This window comes from Triticum aestivum, chromosome 7D (genome assembly GCF_018294505.1).
Source record: "Triticum aestivum cultivar Chinese Spring chromosome 7D, IWGSC CS RefSeq v2.1, whole genome shotgun sequence".
Taxonomy (NCBI): Eukaryota; Viridiplantae; Streptophyta; class Magnoliopsida; order Poales; family Poaceae; genus Triticum; species Triticum aestivum.
Window position 1 is genome coordinate 73556390 of NC_057814.1, and position 22268 is coordinate 73578657.

Here is a 22268-nt window from a genome sequence, read left to right on the forward strand (position 1 = left end):
AGCGACGTGCACAAGTTTAGTCAGAGATAGTGTTGCCAACACCAAATTATACATTCTTTCAGTTAACAGCTCTGTACAATAATGCAGAAAATAATAACCTTAGAGTAAGTTTGTCCTTTTATTTATATATACTCGTTTCACTTATAAACTTGTTAGATTAAATGGACAGTACTGAAAGGATCAGACAAAAATTCTAGTATCTACTGTAGTTGTCAACTGCAAGTTTCTGAACCATCATGAACATATGAACAATCACAACCAAAAAAAAATACAGCACAAGAATCATTCTCAGGATGATATCATTCACCAAACATAACATCCAATCACAGAACTTAATTAACAATAGCTGAGAAATAGAGATGACGTAGACCACTTCTATTGCAAAATTCCAACAAGCAGACGACACATACTTCAGAATCACATCACATGTCGCCACTTCACCTTCAACTAATCCATATCAACCAGCCCAACCATGGTTCAGAATGACAATAAACAAAGCCAGAAGCCCAAATGAGTCGACCAAATCCCTGTACGAACGTGCAAAAAAAGGTGCAAGAAAACTGAACCACAGAGCGACCAAAGAAAAATAACAGAGCACCCAAGCAAAATCAAGAAGCCCATGAATAGTTATACACTTGTTTCTCTTATACTGTACCACTGCAAGCTGTAAACTTGTTTGATCAAATGGATAGTACTGAAAGGATCAGACACAAAAAAATGTACTGTACTGAACAATCACAGCCAGAAAACCTGCAACACAAGAATCATTTCCAAGATGATATCATTAACCAAATATAACGTCCAAGCACAGAACTTAATTAACAAGATCTGAGAAATGGAGACAAAGTAGGATCACATCCATTGCAAATTTCGAACAAGCTAGCAGCAGACCACACATAATTCAGAATCACATCACATATCGCCACTTCACCTTCAGCTATCAACTAACACAACCATAGTTCAGAATCACATCACACAGACAAGAAGCCCATGGGACGCGGCATGTCTTCTAATTCCATCACTGCAACAACTTGGTACATGTGACAAGAACACCATCGCAGAATCACGGAGCGATTTACAAGCAAAATTAAATTCATTCGAGCATCAGATCGATGACTGAACTTTTCCGTTGCAATTTCATTCGAGCATGACGATACATAGGACCAGACGACACATCATATCAACACCAACAAACAGAGGCACCCGACACACATCCAGATCACGAGACAAGAACAGCTACTACCCAGCAGTATTACCGGCGAACCAAGACCTAGGCGCGCTCCCCGCGGATGCGGCGGGCGAGCTGGATGTCCTTGGGCATGATGGTGACGCGCTTGGCGTGGATGGCGCACAGGTTGGTGTCCTCGAACAGCCCGACGAGGTAGGCCTCGGCTGCCTCCTGCAGGGCGGAGACGGCGGAGGACTGGAAGCGGAGGTCGGTCTTGAAGTCCTGCGCGATCTCCCGGACGAGGCGCTGGAAGGGGAGCTTGCGGATGAGCAGCTCCGTGCTCTTCTGGTACTTGCGGATCTCCCGGAGCGCGACGGTGCCGGGGCGGAACCTGTGCGGCTTCTTGACGCCGCCGGTGGCCGGGGCGGACTTGCGCGCCGCCTTGGTGGCCAGCTGCTTCCTGGGCGCCTTGCCGCCGGTGGACTTGCGGGCCGTCTGCTTCGTGCGGGCCATCGTGGTGGAGGGGATGGGGATCTGGCGCTCTGGTGTTTGGAAGATGAGATCTTTCTTCGCGGTGGTGAATTGCGGACTGGAATGGAGGTGGGTTTTAAAGGGGATCCGGGATGCTTTGCGCGCGGTAATTTGGGGGTTTGGGTTTCGCCCACGCGGGCTGGCGGGAGGAGGGTGGGATCGGCGCCGTTGGATCGCGGCCGCATGGACGGCGGGGATTTGAGTTTGGGGCGTCACGCGGATCGCGATCCGTGTGCTCGACGAGCGGTGCCGGGGACGGTCTGGTAGAGCAAAATGCATACTTGCCCCTAATTTTCTGGTGGTTGTGTCCAAAACGGTTCTCCAACAATTTGAAAATACAATGCCAATATGGTTCTCGAGGGTGGTGCTGGTGCACAAGGCCTGGGGTATGGTCATACGGTCACGCGCATACATTTCGTGTATACAACAACGTACCGCGCGTGCGACATCAGCATACAGGTAATTTCAGGGGCAGCCAGTGTGAATGGGTGTTGTTTTTGCATTCGTCCACCTAGGACTTGAAGACATTAAGTCCATTTTTAGAACGGCAAAGATGGACACGTCGGCGGGCAACAGCTCATCGGCGGCACAGTTGATACTTCCATGCATCGTGGACAATCGCAAACCGACGTACAATGCCATGACAAGGGGTGGCACCGACGTACAGTTAGTCCCAGTTTTCCTACATGGCTATAAACATTTGTTAGGATCGCGGTATGTTTCGACTTGATTAGGCCTTGGTTCGGTGTTTCCCAACGATTTATACTCCGGCTTGGTTGAATTTAACGCACATTAGGCTAGCGTTTACCTAATTAGAGAGTTTATTTGAAACTGCATTCCTGAAATGTTTAATTTTGCTCTATTTTAGCGGAAAACGTTGATTTTCTACTGTGGAATTCATTCATCGAGGATTTTTCCTTGCCATTGGAACCAACATGGCATGTTTAAATGAGACAAGGGCACGTTGTGATTTCTGTGACGCTTGTTGGTTATGCATGAAGGTTTTTCAATATTTTATATAGCACACTGGGTATGAGATAGATGGTATGAGGACGGATCCCGCGTGTCGCCGCCGTCTCGGGCGCTCGCCTCCGGCGCGCCTCCGCTTTTGAACCGGCCTGAGTCGATGACTCGTGGGCCTGGGTGTTTAGCCGCCCTAATTAGACCCCTAACCCCCACTGACATGCGGGCCCAGCCGCTGTAGCGTTTAGGTTAGTTTAAATCTCTACTCCTAATGGAGCAGTTGGTAGTCTCCGCCGGTCAATTTTCGTCCCACCAGAGACGGTTAATTTTCGTCCTCGATCCCACCTCCCACTCTCCCTGGATTCCCCCCTTCCACCCTCGAGACCGACAAAAAAAATCGGTATACTACCACGATGCCCGTTGTGAAACACTACGGTTCATCGACAGAAAATCGTCCTAAAAAATTCTACGAAGGTTAACCTACGAAATTAAACCAGCAAAAAAAAGCCAAACAAACCGCACGCACGTACGAGCAATGCCTCCTGCTCCTCTCGATCCCCTCGACGTACGATCTGTGATTGCAGACGCACGAGATCGCCGCAGCCGCTGCTCCTCCTCTCCCGGGACGCAGCCGCCACCGCCGAACCAGGGAGACGCCAGCGACCGTCGCTGCCGTCGCGGATCACCAGGAAGCCACCGCCACCGTCGCGCCTCGGATATGTCGCGGATCACCGGGACGCGGCCGTCGCGGATCAGGAACACCAGGACACCGCCGGCGGCGGCCCCTCGGATACCGGCGACCAGCGGCGATCTGAGACCAACGAGTCGGCACCACACCCCTGGTACTTCCCTTCCCCATCCGCCAATCCTCTACCCCCTCCCCCCCCTCCTCTACAAAGGCCCATGCGGCCCTGTCCCTACGACCTCGCCGGCCACGACCAGGGATGGCTGTGCATCCCGACGCCTCTCTTCTCCATCGATCCCCCATCTCCTCAAGGTGAATCTTCTCCGGAAGGTACCCCTCTCCTCCCCGACGAGTACTCGCTTCCTTACAGGCAGGGGCGGATCCACCATGGGACATGGGTGTACAGATGCACATCCAAATTCTTTTGCCAAAAATTCGCTTATAGGCTCAGTTCAGAGCAGCCCAATAGCTGGCAACAAACCAGCAAACCAGCCACTTTTGTGTTGAACGCACACGACAGAGTGAACGATGATACTGTGAACTGAATGTCTAGGTGCTATTCAGATTCATTGTGAAATCCCAACTGAATGTGTAGCTGCTATTCAGATTCAGAGAGAAAAATGTGTAGATGACACTGAGTGAGGATCTGCTTGATTTCATTAGCAGGAAAAAAAAATTATCTTTGAATTGTAGGCAGTAGAGCATGTCTTGAATTATCTTTGAATTGTAAGCTGTAGATGACACCTGGTTAAGCTTGCACACCTTTTTTCTATGGATTTCACGGAGGAAGATTTGATGCATAACTTGATTACATTAATTGGGACGGAATTCTTTTTTCAAGTGAACGATGATGTTGTCATATCTCGTCCTTAAGCCATGACATATTGTAGTTTTCTCCTTCTATTTTGTAATTTTCTTAATCTTTTCAGATATTGTTGCTATTGTGAAATTCGTATTGCTGTGAACCAATTGGCTTGACTATTAGGGTGCAAAAAAAAAGAGCACTCAATATTGAATTTCTGGATCCGCCACTGCTTATACAGGTACGTAGTATGGGCTGACTGTCAGGGTCCTGACACGGGCTCTCCTTGTCCTGATCTGATCTTGATGCTACTCGGTCAATCTATGATGTTTGCTTCCTGTGTTTACATGGCGGAGTGGTTGCTGCACTCGCTTTTGGATGTGGATGCAAGTTGGGAACTCATTCAGTGATTTGAGGGTGCAGGTAGAGATGATGCTGCGGATGGGATGGGAAGATGCGTGTGTGCTAGCTGCCATTGCAGAGACTTTTTATTTTTCGGATAGTTCAGCGTCTTATTACGAATCTGATAGTGTTATCTGCCACACATACACCATGTTACGAATCTATTTACATGCGACTCAGAGAAAGAATTGCTTTGCAGGTACACACTTGCTGCTAACTGATGTATTGAACTTTCAAGGATTTTGATTGGTCGCCCAAATAACCCATCCTCCTTTTGTTGATATTTATGAAGGAGATCATTATTTCTCTTTTAGTTTCAGGTTGCCAACATCACGAATTTCATACTTATGGAGTGGAGCCACCAAACTATTTATGAGGTAAAATCACTATATACATATTGTTTTCCCACCTGCGTGCTTGCTTGTGTTTGTTTCTAGCCGGCAAGAATCCATCGAGTCTTCCTCTGTGTGTGCAACCTTGCCAGTGTGTGAATCAATCAAGGCAAGGGCAACCAAAGTTAAGTAAGTGCGAGTCTTGCCGGAATCTGATCTATCAACTCCTTCAGCCAGCTTTGCACCATGTGCACATCGTCCATGCTAGAAAAGCACTTGGCAAGTGGACGGCTCCATTGGCCCTGCGTCAACAATTCAAATCCTTATCTATACTCGATAGACACATACTTTTTTATGCAATTCTGAATTTATGGAAGCAGAAGAACTGATTATGTGAATTAAATATCTAATCCCATGTGTAGGTGCTATCCAAGTGTTGTGATTATTTATGCGCATATAACTTGCAGGTAGTTAACTCTATAGTATGAAGACTTAAAAATACGAGTGCATGTCATTGGTGTTTTTGAATCCATCTTCCATCACTTCTAATACTTTTGTATTACATAATACTATTTTTTCAGCAGTTGAATGACATATCGATGGTATTTGTAATAAATTTCTTTCTTCCATATTACCAGGAAATATGTTGAAGCACTGAATATATTCCATTTGCAGTGGACAAACAGAACAACACAACACATAAGCAGAGGAAAGTAAGCGCAAACCTTTCTCTCTTTAAATTCTTGAGGATGGTAACATTTTGTTACAGGTGTTCAAGATTCAGTTCTAACATTTTGGGGTTGCTAATCCATTGCAAGTAATCATTGCTTAACTGCAATGTTATCCAAATTTCATGTGACTTGAGTGCTATCTCATTTAGTTTTATGGCTTACAAATAACGTGCAATTTTGAAATTTTGTTTGTTGGCGGCCACATTTTCAATATAACTCGGAAAACTATTGAATACGTTATCAGTATGGCCTCTGAAAAATGATGTTTTTTCAGATATGCGTCCACCTTCAAGTCCATCCATAGGCATTTTAAGCACTTCATTTTGAAAGGGCTATATAAATAGCTTAGAGAGAGACATCTACTAGCAGTAGAATGAAGCCTCCTTGTAGTAACTCTGTGTGAAAGAATTTGATATAAAAAACTAGAAATATATAAATAATACATAGAAGGTAGAACCATAGAGAGATGTGTATGTTTAATTGGTATTTTTTCAGTAGTATATTTGTGAAGCTGATATATCTTTCTTTTATAGGACATGGTTGCTCTTGCTTCATCTAAATAGGCCGTCTGGAATGCCATGAGACCAGGTTGTACTATCATTTTGAATTTGTTTACTAACACCACAACTACCACATCCTCACTAAACGACAGAGGTTGCTAGCAACTGCACGTGGAAAGATTGAATGTGATATTCTGTCTACTAATCAATAGTGATATTCTGCCACATTTTCAATATAACTCGGAAAACTATTGAATACGTTATCAGTATGGCCTCTGAAAAATGATGTTTTTTCAGATATGCATCCACCTTCAAGTCCATCCATAGGCATTTTAAGCACTTCATTTTGAAAGGGCTATATAAATAGCTTAGAGAGAGACATCTACTAGCAGTAGAATGAAGCCTCCTTGTAGTAACTCTGTGTGGAAGAATTGATATAAAAAACTAGAAATATATAAATAATATATAGAAGTTAGAACCATAGAGATATGTGTATGTTTAATTGGTATTTTTTCAGTAGTATATTTGTGAAGCTGATATATCTTTCTTTTATAGGACATGGTTGCTCTTGCTTCATCTAAATAGGCCATCTGGAATGCCATGAGACCAGGTTGTACTATCATTTTGAATTTGTTTACTAACACCACAACTACCACATCCTCGCTAAACGACAGAGGTTGCTAGCAACTGCACGTGGAAAGATTGAATGTGATATTCTGTCTACTAATCAATAGTGTATTACTAAAACTACATATTGATGACTTTTTAGTTAAACAACAGATAGTATTGTCCCCAGTTCTGCTTGATTTGATTTTTATTTCCCATCAGTTTTGTGTTTTGTCAGAGAATGGTTTTTCTTTACCTACGGTAGTCCCTGTACTCAGGTAAATCTGCATCATTTCACTATTGGTTCTGTCGTAATTGTATTAGATTGGGATTGCAACATGTGGGCTCCAACAAACATAATTTCAAAATTGCACGTTATTTGTATGACATAAAACTAAATGAGATATCACTCAACTCACATGAACTTTGGATAACATTGTAGTTAAACATTGATTACTTGCAATGCATTAGCAACCCCAAAATGTTAGAACTGAATCTTGAACGCTTGTAACAAAATTTTACCATCCTCAAGAATTTAAAGAGAAAGAAAGGTTTGCCCTCACATTCCTGTTAGTCCACTACCAATTCATAGTATTGTTAGGATTTCTGGGATCCTACATTTTGACTATTTAGCTGATCCCAAGTTATTTATATAGTTTTATCCCATTACATCAGATCTTTTTGGTTGCACGTATTAATTTACTGATTGTGTACTGGAAGCAATTTACTGACTTGTGTAGTATTTAGCTGATCCCAGGTTAGGCTTTTAAGTTTTCTCTCATTACACCATTGCATTTTAGAATTTTGTAGCTAAAAGTTTCCATTAAATTGGTGCCCGTATTAGAGGGAGGCATCGGTTAACTAAGCATATCGTCGCACGTATAGAGACCTCCAGTCCAGCATGTCAAGGTTGCTCTGCGCGGGCTCGATTAGAGGGGGCATGGACTTTATTAAGAACGAGTGAGTGCCGTCCTGTATCAAGTGCATGTCATGGGTTTGATAATATTTTAAAGAATCAATTTGTACTACATTATTCGCTGGAGGTAGCATCACGATGACACAGAATTAAGGACTCGTGATTGGGAGTGTCTAAAAATTTATCAACTATTCTGATGTTCCATAAATCGTTAGTTTACTGAAAAAGGAAGGAGCTACCATCGCGGTTTGATTGCGTTCATCTTGGACTAATCATGATCAATTTAATGAGGCCTCCATCAGTTTCGTATAGGTTGTGCTAAGGATTCAACAAATTATGAGAAACCTGACGTCGAAAGATAGTTATAGTCCATCGGATGAAGTTTACTATATGTTTTTGTCTAAGCATATCGTCGCACGTATAGAGACCTCCAGTCCAGCATGTCAAGGTTGCTCTGCGCGGGCTCGATTAGAGGGGGCATGGACTTTATTAAGAACGAGTGAGTGCCGTCCTGTATCAAGTGCATGTCATGGGTTTGATAATATTTTAAAGAATCAATTTGTACTACATTATTCGCTGGAGGTAGCATCACGATGACACAGAATTAAGGACTCGTGATTGGGAGTGTCTAAAAATTTATCAACTATTCTGATGTTCCATAAATCGTTAGTTTACCGAAAAAGGAAGGAGCTACCATCGCGGTTTGATTGCGTTCATCTTGGACTAATCATGATCAATTTGATGAGGCCTCCATCAGTTTCGTATAGGTTGTGCTAAGGATTCAACAAATTATGAGAAACCTGACGTCGAAAGATAGTGATAGACCATCGAATGAAGTTTACTATATGTTTTTGTCTTTAGCATGTTTTTTCTTATACCATGTTGATTTTCAAATAAAGTGCAAGTTGTGAATGAAAGAGTAGACATTTTCTTATTTATGTCAAATTTTGCAACAAATTTTTTTGCCTTACCAATCATGCGGTGTGGGTGCTCACCGGCGCTGGAGCTGAGGTGAGGCGAATTCAAAACTTCGCCCAAATGTCCGGATTTCTCATATTTCCGGCTTGGAATGCCCAGATTTCTTGTTTCCTTGGCTTATACATTGGGTCTTGCACCTTTTCTTTATAGGTTCTGCGAATTCTTGTTTAGGGATCCGATGGAGAGCTCGGATATGGCATCACAACCGTTGAGCGACAGGGTCACGCCGAAGCTCCTGCTCGGCTGCACGGATTGTGTCACTGTCATGCCGGGCGAGCCGCTGGTATGATTTTCTTTGGTTGCCTCTGGTGGTCTTGGCAACATGCGCTCCCAGGATTACAAATTCAACTGCCAGATGGGTAGGAACATAATAGATTTGGGTCGACATGATATGTTCTGGAAGTTGATTCATTCATTCGCCTATTTATCTGGTTTGTTGCCATCCGAGGGTGGTCCATGAAATCAGGTCTCTGTATTCTTTTTTTTCAATCAAAGGGGAGCTACCCTGGCTCCCTTTCATAGAAACGAAACCAAAGGTGTCTGTATTCTCGAGAAAATAATCATGACATCTGTCAACTTTCTTTTTAGGAATGGCTTAATCATATGAGTTTGCACTGTTAACTTTTTCACGTCATTTCTTTTACCACTTTGCTTCCAATAATTTAAACAACATATTATGGCTTGTTTAGTTATGGGATCCCTAATGTCCATATCTCAGCTTAGACATAGATAGTAGCAAGGTAACAACGAATAGTTATAGTGTTAAGAGTAATATTAGTTCTTGGATGTTTAACTTCTAACTTGGCTTTTTCTCGTACAATATTTAGACTGGATCCGGAAAGACATATACGACGGGTACCAATTATACTGGTGAAGCTGATCGTGGAGGAATAATTGCACCTCTCATGGAGACAATATTCAGGAAATCTGATGTGATGAACCGTCATACAGAGTTCTTAATTAGGGTATCCTTCATCGAGGTACACTAGCTGGTAGCAGTTATCTTTACTTAAATAATTGGAATATATATTTTTCGTATTACCATTTTGTTTGTGTTGCTGTTCGCATCAGATATTCAAGGAGGAAGTATTTGATTTACTTGATGATCATGGGTCTGTTGCAAAAGTGGCAGCGCCTGCTAGAGTGCCTATTCAGATTCGACAAAACTGCAAATGGAAGCATTACACTTGCTGGCGTGATGGAGGCTGAGGTCAAGTCAAAAGAAGATATGGGCCATATGGCCATGCACTTGGCACGAGTATCTTCGTCACGCGCAACTGAAAGTACAAACATACATAGCCAGGCAAGGTAAGTCGCATATACTGCTATAGCTGGGAGCCGACGCAGAGGCCCCGACTCCTCTACGTAGCTGCGCTAACCTGTATTTCACAGCTATGGACTCCTAAAGTCCTAATGACTTTTGTTTGCAATTGCTATGTTCCCTGTTGGGTTTTAGATTGGACCCTAATGATTAGATTTTTATTTTAGCTAGGTGATTACAGATCAACAGGATGCATGCATACGCAAGGTTAGGGTAGTTCTAGGGAGATCTATTGTTGCTACACATTAATGGCTGTTGTTTTACAAAATCCTGATACATCATGTTCTCTGTAGTGCGTTGCTCTTTTGGTTGATACGTGCAAGTAATGTATGCCGATTGGAAGTTGATCAGCATGCGTCAGATATGAAGAGAGGGAGGCAACACAATGGACATCAATCGAGTTTCAGAAATAAATGTTCATATAATCAAATTTCAGGATTGTTCATCTTCATAGGTTAATTCGTGAACTCTATTTTATAGGTTCACTTCTTACATAGGGACAAAGTAGGTGTCACAATCCTGAACCCCCTGTTCATGTTGGGTCTTCAAGGAGCTTACTTAGCTTGACCTTGTGGTTTTGATCTGGTGAATCACAAGCTAACAATAATCTGTTGTATGACTACAGTGGATCCTTTAAAAAATAGGCGTCCAACAACTGTTTATATGATCAACTCTGAAATAGTAACACAACAAATGACAACAGATGGTAGTTTGGCATTTATGATCAACTCCTATGAAATAGGTACAAATCAAATGGCACGATACTTATCCAAAAATGATGAACTATTTTCCCATTGACAACCATCAAGTATTGTACAATTTGATGTACGTATATGGATGATGAATTTGCGATGATGAGGCCTTTAGCTACTAATCCATTTCTCATGATTTTGTGTGCCTTTTATTTGGTTTTTTTTAGAAGCCCTTGTTATCTATTACTCCCTCCGTCCAAAAATACTTGTTATCAAAATGGATAAAAAGGGATGTATCTAGAATTAAAATACATCTAGATACATCCCCTTTTATATTCATTTTGATGACGAGTATTTCCGGACGGAGGGAGTATTTGAAACTTTTAGGTCCCAGAGATTGCACATGTGCTGGAGAACTCAGTTCTTCTTTTCTTTAGATCGGGCTGCAAAGCAAGTTGCTGATGAAGTGAAGTAGATGATTCAAAATGAGAAGAAATTCACTGCATTTATTTACGATAGTGAACTTGAATTATTTTGGTAAACAATTTCGTGAGCTGGCATTACACCTATTTTGGTAAACTATTTCGAGAGCTGGCATTACATCATCCGTTGCGGCTCTTATTTCATGTGCCTTCTTGAAAGAGCACATGTAGAAGAAAATATGGTGAAATAATAAAGTTTGTAGAGCAAGACAATGGATTCCATCAACTCCCAAGTCTCAAGTTCTTCATGTTTTCTGACCTAAATATTAACGTGAGGTGAATGAAGATGATGTCATGTCTTGTTGCAGGGTGATTGAGGAGTAAATGCAAAGGTACAAAGAGTAACTGATAAGTGTGTTTGAACAATGACAGTTGTTCACATTAGGCATTTGCGTAGGTACTGTGTGCAGTTGCAACCCCCACTCATATGTGTGAATTGAATCTACTTCCTTTTCTTCCTGTTCAAATATAGGGTAAAAATAATGTTTAATTTTTTATTCAACCCAACAGATTTTTTTTGTTGGAATCAAGTTCAAGACATGTCTTTTGCTGATTGTGCCAGCAGAGTTGCAAGAGTGGTGGACATGCAACACAGGGAGGTGAAAGAAGGGAGGATCAGGAAGGATGGAGGGAGGTGACAAAGCTGGGAGAAAGGAGGGAGACACCAAGGAAGGTGGCATGGGAAGAAAGTGAAGTTATGGCCCAAGGCTAGAGTGTGATCGTGTAAAATTGTTACCTTTCCATCAATGCTCAGGTTCATTGTCATTTTTAAAGTCTGGCACTTGAAGATCTACACAATTGTTGTCGAGGAAGATGATAAACTCAATGAGGATGATAATTGGGGTTATTGTGAAGCTCGATGTTTGGTGGAGTACTCTCGCGGTAAAGAGGACAAGGCATGCAAACATGAGTAACTGATAGGTTTGTGTAATCACTTCCATTTTTTCTAGGAACATTGAATATAATTGATTTTGTAAAGAAAGCGGTAGAGAAGACTGTACTTTTGGACCTTCAGGTGAAGCGGGAATTATATCATTGTGATATCAAATAATTGTTCATTGATTGTTTGAATGAGTTGTTGACATATGATTGATGTATGATAAATTTGCGTTGTGAAGTATGTGTATGAATCAAGTATAGCCCACTTCTTTGATTTATCGGTTTTGCTAAATCTCAATGTGTCTGAATTTTTGTTGCTGTGTCACTGACTTTTTGCTTTGCATGAGGCCGAAGACGGGGATGACATGAGGAGAGCCAACCACAGCGAGGCCGAGCCATGTACAAGAAGGAGCGAGTCTGAAACTTAACCAGTGAAGGTGCACGGGCATGCGGGTGGGGGAGGGGTGACATCAAAGTTGTTCATTGAGGATGGCCGATGCGGCAACCGACATGGCGGTGGTGGGAGGCCGAGGGGAGGGGGAGGTGATAGCCGCGGGTTGCAGGGATGGAGGAAGGAAATTAGGCTTGGGTAGGGCACGATGAAGGAGGAGTAACTGTTTGGGAAAGGAGGGAGAAAATGAATAGGTGGTAGCATGTTCCTAGGGTTGCGGGGATGGAGGATGGAAATTAGGCTTGGGCATGATGGAGGAGGAGTAGCCATTATGGGAAAGGAGGGAGAAAATGAATAGGTGGTAGCATGTTCCTAATCGTTGGATATTGTTTTTATTGCCAAAAAGAGAAGTGAAGTTTTGTCAAGTATCTAACGTATATGTGCCTTCTTAATTTATTTTCAATCATTTGCCCGTAGCAACGCACGGGCATTCTACTAGTTAAGGTAAGTGTTTGGGGCCGGACACGCTGGCACGCGCGCTTAGTGGACCCAAACGTTTTTCACTTTTTTTTCTTTCGTTTTCTATGCTTCTTCTTCCTTCCGCCTCCGTCTAACCCCATCTTGTCTCCCCCATTGTAGCGTGTGGAGCAGCTCGCCGTCAGCCATGGATATAGGTTGCAGCCCCGCTCGCCTTCCCACCTCCTTTTTCTTCCTTCTCCCTCTCTTCCCTTTTCCTCCTCCTCTCTTCCCCTTTTGTTGCAACCGGCGACAGGCCAAACGCCGGGAGGACCGAGGTGCCCGTGCTACAACCATGGCCATGGGGAGGAGCTGCAACCGCGGTACTGGGAGAGTTGCAAACGGCGTTTTCCCGTGCTACAACCATGGACACAAAAAGCTACATCCACTAGATAAAAAAGCTTCAACCAGACAACAAAATACAGGAAAAGTTACAACCGTTTGACAAAAAGCTTCAACCCGCAGATGAAAAAGCTTCAACCAGAGATTGAGAAATCTTCCTCGATGACGGCCATGGCGTCTCTTTGTGTTTTTGCTGCAACCGTAGAGTAAAAAGCTGCAACCCGCAATGTAGAAAGCTTCAACCGGCCTTTGCAAAAAAGCTTCAACGGCGAGGCTACGATGACGAGGTTGAAAAAAGCTTCAACGGTGAGGCTGCTACGATGGCGAGGGGGGCTGCGACCACGGAAGCATGTCATGGTGCAACTGCAGGGCATGGTGCTACAACCGTGTGCAGTGGTGCGACGAGCAATGACGGTCGAGCTGCATCGGCGCACGATGGTCGGGGATGCTACCGCCGGCGTTTGGTTTTGCTACAACCGAGAAAAACAAAGGTACAATAGGTGGCGAGGGGAGCTGCATGCTAGCAGGGACGGCCGACGTTGAAATGCAACCGGCGACGACGAGAGCACCGGCCCCCGGACCACGAGGAGCAGAGAGCACCGGCCACCGGGCCGCGAGGAGTGAAGGACTAGTCGCCGACAGGTAGGGTTGTAGGGGAGCTGTAGGTGAGAGGGGGGAGGAAGAGATGCAAACGCAGAGGAGGAAGACGACCAACGGCGAGGGCGGCGACCGGCGGTGAGGGAAGACGAGGAGGCGGGGCGGTCGGCGCGTGCGGGGGGCGTCAGCGCTTGCGAGGCGGGCCTCTCCCTTTCCCACGCGAGAGGTTGAAGATGGGAGGTTGGGGACGAAGGGATCTAACAGCTCGGGGGGGGGGGGGGGGGGGGCAGATCTGACAACTGGGGCTCGACCGGCCCAACAGTTGGGCCGGTGCGCAGGCACAGACCGCTGCCCTTAAATTAACCTGTTAACTAACTAGGTCACTCACGGACTGGGCCCACTAGTTAGTTAGTTTAATTAAAGTTATTAAATTTTGTTAATTAGATTATTACGCTGACACATGGGACCCATTGGTCAAATTGACTAGTCAACCTACTAACTAGTCCCAGTCAATGGCAGGTGGGCCCCCTGTTACCTGTTAACCAGTCAGCTCGTCAACAGTTGATCTGCTGACTCAGCACGCTGGTCCCACCTGTCAATCTCTAGTGCCCACTGCTATGTACACTTCTCTGTGTACACTTAGCAATTAAATATTATTATTTTTTGAATTAAATTAATTCCATAAAATTTAAAAATCAAATAAAATAATCCGTAAGCCATATGAAAATAATTTATATATGAGAAATGATCAGAAAAATAAGTCGAATCCGAATACACCATCCACATACCTGCCACATGCCTCCAACATAGTAAACATGGGAATTCTCCTCCGATTCATCTGTCCGGAAATTGACAAACACCGGGAAAACCTCTCTAGATGTTTTCCCTCTTCGTGTGTATCGTGTATCACTGCGTTAGGTCACCGCTAACACTGCATATCACCATGTCATGCATTGTGATGCACTTGTTTGCTTTATATTTATTGTTTTCCCCCTCTTCTCTCCGGTATACACCGAGACTGGCGCTACTGTCGTGTACGACTACGCCCCTGACGTCCAGCCACTTGCAGCAGAGCTTCCAGGCAAGCAAACCCCCTTGATGATTCCAATATCGCCCATTTCTTTCTCTCCCATGATTGCATTAGAACTTGCTACTGTTGTTAGATAGCTCATATTCTGATGCATAGCCTGCTTTTGTAACCTGCTATTGTTACCTACCATGTTTATCCTATATGGTTAGTACAGGTTGGTTAGTTATCCATCAGTGACCCATCACCTTGTCCCTGTTGCCCCCGCTTCCTCACCGATGAATCGATCGACGTGATCGACGTCTAGAGTCCGACACATCACCGACCCCCCCTTAGTTGTACGATTCTACAGAGCTACTATCGAGTGCCGAGGGTGATACCTCGTATAGCACTTCTGATGAGACCTCTGTAGTGTAGCTAATCGGTCGTGGTCTACGGTGGGTGATTCCTCCTTCACCACTTTTGATAACGACTCTGTCGTGCAACACTTCAAGTGTGAACCTTCGAGGGTGATTCCTCCAAGTTCATCTTGACAGTTACATCGATTGGAATCCATCGAGAGTGATTCCTCGGATCCCCCTTGATGTTATGGACACACAGTTACTTTGACTTTATCCCAGAACAATATGAAAGACGGGTCGGCCCCGAGGGGTACCCGCGAGTGATGTGTAGTCGGGTTGATCGGAGGATACCCGCGAAATAATTACGCGACACGGCCGGGCATTCTTAGCCTTGCCGTAAGTCCGTGAGACGGAGCGACGGGACCAAATATCGTGGATCATTATTGTTACCGCACGCTCCTAAGACACTAATGGTTTGGATATGTGATCCGAGTAGGCCTCTGACCTTTTCGCACTGACCACCACGCGGGAATAAGTATGGGCACTCTGCATCGTACGTTTCGCCGAAAGCTCTTCGGACGTCAGCGATTGAGCGGCACGCGCCCGGGTGGTCCGTGTAAGCACCTGCTTTGTATAAAGAGGTAGCCATGACTGATCCCGGCCGTCCATGCAACATGCAGGAGTGCAAAGGGTGATGGGCCCAAGATCCCTGCGCACTTAGGATGTAGACCGACGTGCTGGCCTCTCCGTTGAGCCTAGGTAGGACTACGATGTGTCAATCAGCCGAGGCCGGGTATGATCTGATGGTGTGCCCGACCAGAGTTAATCGAGCGTGTTGGGTAAGTTTGTGCACCCCTGCGGGGAAGTATATCTATTCGAATGTCCACGGTAATAGACGCTCGAAGTTGTATCCCGATCTATACAACTAGAACTGGATATTGAAGATGTGAAATGGCTATGTTGGCTCCGGGATTGCTTTCTCGCAGGGAGTCGAGGAAGGATCTCAGGGTGTTACTAAATATACTTGTTACCTATAATATGCTAATATGCACTCTTCTAATGCTGCAAGATGTTTCAAGATGCTAGTCTTCGATAGGCTATGCTTTCCCTTCTCTTTTGGCGTTTCTGCATTTCAGTCCAAAGATATAGCCCCATTCCTTTGATGATGCATACTTTGTATAGATCTAATGTAAGTCTTAAGAGTACTTTGGATGAGTACTCACGATTGCTTTGTTACCTCTTTCCCCCCTATACCCGATTGTTGCGATCAGATGGCGGATCCCAGGAGCCAGATGCCACCGTCGATGACTACTACTACCCCGACGGTGCCTACTACTACGTAGAGACCGCCGACAACCATGAGTAGTTAGGAGGCTACCATGCAGGAGGCCTTTGCCTTTTCGATGCATGTTGATGTTTGTGTTAGCCTTCTTAAGGCAGACTTCTTTACTTATGTTTGTACTCAGATATTGTTGCTTCCGCTGACTTGTTTGTATTCGGGCTTATGTATTCGAGCCCTCAAGGCCCCTAACTTGTAATATAAAGCTTGTATGACTTTAATTTGTGTCTAGAGTCATGTTGTGATATCTTCCCGTGAGTCTCTGATCTTGATCGTGTGCATTTCCGTGTATGATTAGTGCATGATTAAGCCGGGGGCGTCACAACTTACAAGCGTAGAATGGGAAACAAAAGTTCCCCTTGGTAACAGTGCGAGTGTTACAAAGGGGATTTCCGATCACACGCCTCTACTTGTGGACTCCGGTGAGACGGTTCGCCGTGGCAACAAAGACATCTCCTCCTTCAAAACTTCGTGGATCGAGAGAGAGGGTTTCCTTGCTTTGATAGCCAGGGAGTGGGCTTCAGAGCAGAGGGGAAACTCGAACGTCAAAAGATGGAAGTATAAGATCAAACATGTAAGACAATTCTTGAGGGGATGGGCTAAGAACGAGAGTGGTATATATAAGCAGCAGAAAGAGCGGTTTCTTGATGTCGACTTAAAAGCTTGGACTAATGTGTCGGACATGAATGAGCGGGCAGCTAAATGAGAAGCTGAGGTCAGTTTGGCTTAGAGAAGAAGAGATCAAATGGGAAGATCTAAAGTGTGTCATGTAGTTCAAGGGTGATTGCGAATGAAGAACATAGGAAAAAGAGGATCGTCCAACTTGAGCAAGACGAGGGTACAATTGTAGGGCATGCGAACCTAAAGTTGTACATTTCCAACTTCTATAAAAAAATGTTTGGGCACCAGTAGAGAACTATGTATCACTCAACGAGGATATGGTTGAGGACGTGGCACAACTGGGAGATGATGAGAATGAGATACTCACTGCCAATGTCCAGATGGTTTCCAAGTAGAATTCTATAAAAGGTATTGGGATACTATTAAAGGTGACTTAATACCAATGTTCCATGATTTGTTTAATGGCCAGTTACAATTATTTAAATTAAACTTTGGGACAATTACGTTGTTACCAAAGAAGGAAGAGGCGGTTTGCATTGAGAAGTTCAGACCAATATGGCTGCTTAATGTTAGCTTTAAGATTTTTTTACTAAAGTTGGAACGAATCGCCTCACACAGATTGCGCATTATGTGGTTCAACCTACTCAAACGGCGTTCATGCCTGGACGACATATCCTCGAGGGAGTGGTCGTACTACCTGAAACCTTACATGAAATCCATTCAAAGAAACTTGATGGAGTGGTATTCGAAGTGGATTTTGAGAAGGCTTATGATAAAGTCAAGTGGCCATATTTTTACAGCAGGCCTTGCGTATGAAGGGTTTTGATGCGGCCTGGAGGAAGCAGATCAAATCCTTTGTACAGGAAGGCTTCATCAGGATAAAGATTAATGATGACATAGGTCATTATTTCTAGATGCAAAAAGGTTTGAGACAGGGGGATGTGATGTCTCCTATCCTATTTAATGTTGTCACTGATATGCTGGTTGTTCTCATAAATAGATCTAAGGAGGACGGCCAAGTAGGTGGTCTTATCCCACATCTAGTGGATGGTGGGATGTCTATCCTACAATATGTGGATGACACCATTATTTTCATGAAACGCGACTTAGATAAAGCGAGAAACATGAAATTAGATTTATGCCTTTTCGAACAACTGTCTGGTCTGAAGATTAATTTTGATAAAAGTGAGTTGTTCTGCTTTGGACGCGCAAGGAAGAACAGGAAAATTATAGACAATTGTTTGGATGTGAGATAGGATCTTTACCTTTTAGATATCTAGGAATTCCAATCCATCATCATAGATTAACCAACAAAGAATGGAAGTGTGTTGATGATCGATTTGAGAAGAAAAGCTGCTGGAAAGGAAAGCTTTTATCTTATGGGGGCGGTTAATCCTTATAAATTTAGTGTTGACGAGTATGCCGATGTTCCTCCTATCCTTCTTTGAGGTGTTGGTTGGTGTACGGAAAAAAAATTGGATTTCTATCGGTCATGTTTCTTCTGGCAAACTGATGAAACAGAGTGACCTATAGACTGGCCAAATGGAACATCATCTGTAGACCAAAAGACCAAGGGTGTTTGGGAATTTAGAATCTAGAAGTGAAACATAAGTGCCTACTCATCAAGTGGCTCTATAGAATGGCGGTTGAGAGGGAAGGGGTATGGTTACAGCTGTTGCGTAACAAATACTTACATTCCAAAACTTTGGCACAAGTCATGGTACAACCGACTGACTATCCTTTTTGGAAGGAGCTAATGAGGACAAAAGCATCCTTCTTCAACAGGAGAAAATTCATAGTTGGGAACGGAAATAATACTAGATTTTGAGAAGATACCTGGCTGTGAGATTTACCACACTACAAAAAAATACACTTCCGTGATGATACGTGTTTGTCACAGTAGGTCACGTTTTCTGTCATGCATGTACATCCATGACGATTTTATGACAGAATCAAGATAGTCATACCTGTGCTGTCGTAGAAGTGTTTCATGACATTACCAAAATTATCATCACGGAAGTGTCCACTTCCATGACGATAAATGTCGCGTCATGGAAGTGCTTTTGTCAAGGGTGACCGGCATGTGGCATCCACCGTAATGGGTCGCCGTTAAGCTATCGGGTCCGGTTTTGGATCCGATAACCCGCTAACAGCCACGACCAATGCCGATTTTCCACGTGTAAAATTCTCATTGACCGACGGAACCATGTGTCAGCTCCGCGTTGGCACAGGTGTCACTCATCCAATGGGCGAGATGTGCCTATGATATGTTGACACGTGGACAGGCCCAAAATTGGCCCATAAAGATTAAATGGGCTGGCCCAACTAAAAGTCCACAAGATTTAGCGAACCATAATGGGCCGACCCAGCTAAAGGCCCACAAGATTTTGCAGACCATAATGGGCCGGCCCAGCCAAAGGCCCAACATTCTCAGTTAAGGCCCGTACAGCTAGTGTCAAATCGGCCCGTCAACGACCCGTCCTAAACTTGTCATCATCGCGGCCCATGGTCACTTATGGCCCATTAACAGTCCGCTAAGTATTTGTGCCGAATTGCGGCCCGGTGTATTTCCGGCCTGTTAAAGGTCCTGCTTCATTTGGGCCGATTTATAGGCCATTGAAACTTTCGGCCCATAAACAACCGTGAAGGATTTCAGTCATATTCGGCCATGTATGACATTCGGCCTGTTAGAGGCCCACTATAGATTTGGGCCACTTCAGCCTGTTGTGATTTTCGGCCTGTTAACGTCGGACGAAATCCATGGGCCATATGTGGCCCAACGTCACATCGGGCCTATTAACGGCTCATATAAAGATGACACTAATCAAGCCCGACCGAACTTCCGGCCTGTGAAAGGCCCGTGGAGTAGGTCGACGCATTTACGGCCCGTCCGAGTTTCGGACTGTGAACGATCCGCATTGTAAATGGGCCACCATTTCGGCCTGCTAAGACCAGTGAGTTATTTGGCACAATCAGGGCCCAATCTCACTTTCGACCTATTAAAGGCCCATGTTTTTTATGGGCTCGAGATATTTACACCTGTAAACGGCCTATTTTTACTAAGGGCCCAAATTATGTTTAAGCCTGTTAAAGGCCCACTATGGGCACTGATACGTCTCCAACGTATCTATAATTTTTGATTGTTACAAGCTATTATATTATCTGTTTTTGATGTTTAATGGGCATTATTATACACTTTTATATTATTTTTGGGACTAACCTACTAACCTAAGGCCCAGTCCAAATTGCCGTTTTTTTTTCCTATTTCAGTGTTTCGCAGAAAAGGAATATCAAACGGAATGAAATCTTCGGGAGCATGATTTTTGGAACAAACGTGATCCAGGGGACTTGGAGTGGACGTCAAGAAAGAAGCAAGGAGGCCACGAGGCAGGGAGGTGCGCCTGCCCCCTGGGCGCGCCCCCACCCTCGTGGGCCCCTCGCAGCTCCACCGACCTACTTCTTCCTCCTATATATACCCATATACCCTGAAAACATCCAGGAGCACCACGAAACCCTATTTCCACCGCCGCAACCTTCTGTACCCGTGAGATCCCATCTTGGGGCCTTTTCCGGAGCTCCGCCGGAGGGGGAATCAATCACAGAGGGCTTCTACATCAAAACCATAGCCTCTCCGATGATGTGTGAGTAGTTTACCACAGACCTTCGGGTCCATAGTTATTAGCTAGATGGCTTCTTCTCTCTTTGGATCTCAATACAAAGTTCTCCTCGATCTTCTTGGAGATCTATTCAATGTAACTCTTTTTGCAGTGTGTTTGTCGAGATCCGATGAATTGTGGGTTTATGATCAAGTTTATCTATGAACAATATTTGATTCTTCTCTGAAATATTTTATGTATGATTTGTTATCTTTGCAAGTCTCTTAGAATTATCAGTTTGGTTTGGCCTACTAGACTGATCTTTCTTGCAATGGGAGAAGTGCTTAGCTTTGGGTTCAATCTTGCGGTGTCCTTTCCCAGTGACAGCAGGGGCATCAAGGCACGTATTGTATTGTTGCCATCGAGGATAAAAAGATGGGGTTTATATCATATTGCTTGAGTTTATCCCTCTACATCATGTCATCTTGCCTAATGCATTACTCTGTTCTTATGAACTTAATACTCTAGATGGATGCTGGATAGAGGTCGATGTGTGGAGTAATAGTAGTAGATGCAGAATCGTTTCGGTCTACTTGTCGCGGACGTGATGCCTACATACATGATCATGCCTAGATATTCTCATAATTATGCACTTTTCTATCAATTGCTCGACAGTAATTTGTTCACCCACCGTAATACTTATGCTATCTTGAGAGAAGCCACTAGTGAAACCTATGGCCCCCGGGTCTATCTTCTATCATATAAGTTTCCAATCTATTTTATTTCGCAATCTTTATTTTCCAATCTATATCATAAAAAACCAAAAATATTTATGTTATTATCTCTATCAGATCTCAGTTTTGCAAGTGGCCGTGAAGGGATTGACAACCCCTTTATCGCGTTGGTTGCAAGGCTCTTATTTGTTTGTGTAGATACAAGGCGACTTGTGTGTAACCTCCTACTGGATTGATACCTTGGTTCTCAAAAGCTGAGGGAAATACTTACGCTACTTTGCTGCATCATCCTTTCCTCTTCAAGGAAAAAACCAACGCAATCTCAAGAGGTAGCAAGAAGAATTTCTGGCGCCATTGCCGGGGAGGCTTACGCTAAGTCAAGTCAAGATTTGATGTCCCATCAACTAGCCAATTTCTGGCGCCGTTGCCGGACATACCAAGTACCCATCACAAACTCTTATCCCTCGCATTACATTATTTGCCATTTGCCTCTCGTTTCCCCCACTTCACCCTTGCCGTTTTATTCGCCCTCTTTTCCGCTCGCCTTTTTCCGTTCTCCTCTTTTTCTCTCGCTTCTTGTGTGCTTGTGTGTTGGATTGCTTGTCACGATGGCTCAAGATAATACTAAATTGTGTGATTTTTCCAATACCAACAATAATGATTTTATTAGCACTCCGATTGCTCCCCTTACCGATGCTGAATCTTGCGAAGTTAATACTGCTTTGCTAAATCTTGTCATGAAAGATCCGTTTTTTGGCCTTCCTAGTGAAGATGCC

The 22268-nt window shown here is 44.0% G+C and overlaps 1 protein-coding gene and 2 long non-coding RNA genes across 4 annotated transcripts; 2 read left to right on the top strand and 1 right to left on the bottom strand.

Annotated features, from left to right (window-relative positions):
- Positions 1-1113: 1113 nt before the first annotated feature.
- LOC123168468 (histone H3.2) lies at positions 1114-1767 on the bottom strand. Its single transcript, XM_044586354.1, has one exon. It carries the CDS (start codon positions 1679-1681, stop codon positions 1271-1273), a length of 411 nt encoding a protein of 136 aa, XP_044442289.1. The 5' UTR covers positions 1682-1767; the 3' UTR covers positions 1114-1270.
- Positions 1768-3177: 1410 nt separating this feature from the next.
- Positions 3178-6256, top strand: LOC123169464 (uncharacterized). Of its 2 annotated transcripts, XR_006484824.1 has the most exons (5): positions 3178-3504; positions 4573-4750; positions 4872-4928; positions 5522-5596; positions 6148-6256. It is a non-coding gene; the product is annotated as an uncharacterized lncRNA (long non-coding RNA). The 2 variants fall into 2 exon arrangements; XR_006484823.1 differs by lacking the exon at positions 6148-6256 and having other exon boundaries at positions 5522-5895.
- A 3157-nt stretch (positions 6257-9413) lies between these two features.
- On the top strand, positions 9414-12180 carry LOC123169050 (uncharacterized). Its single transcript, XR_006484622.1, has 4 exons — positions 9414-9594; positions 9686-9922; positions 11418-11506; positions 11620-12180. It is a non-coding gene; the product is annotated as an uncharacterized lncRNA (long non-coding RNA).
- Positions 12181-22268: the final 10088 nt, after the last annotated feature.

Bases quoted from the DNA above. Each gene is read 5' to 3' on its own strand.
- LOC123168468 (XM_044586354.1), bottom strand. From the start codon at position 1,681: ATGGCCCGCACGAAGCAGACGGCCCGCAAGTCCACCGGCGGCAAGGCG.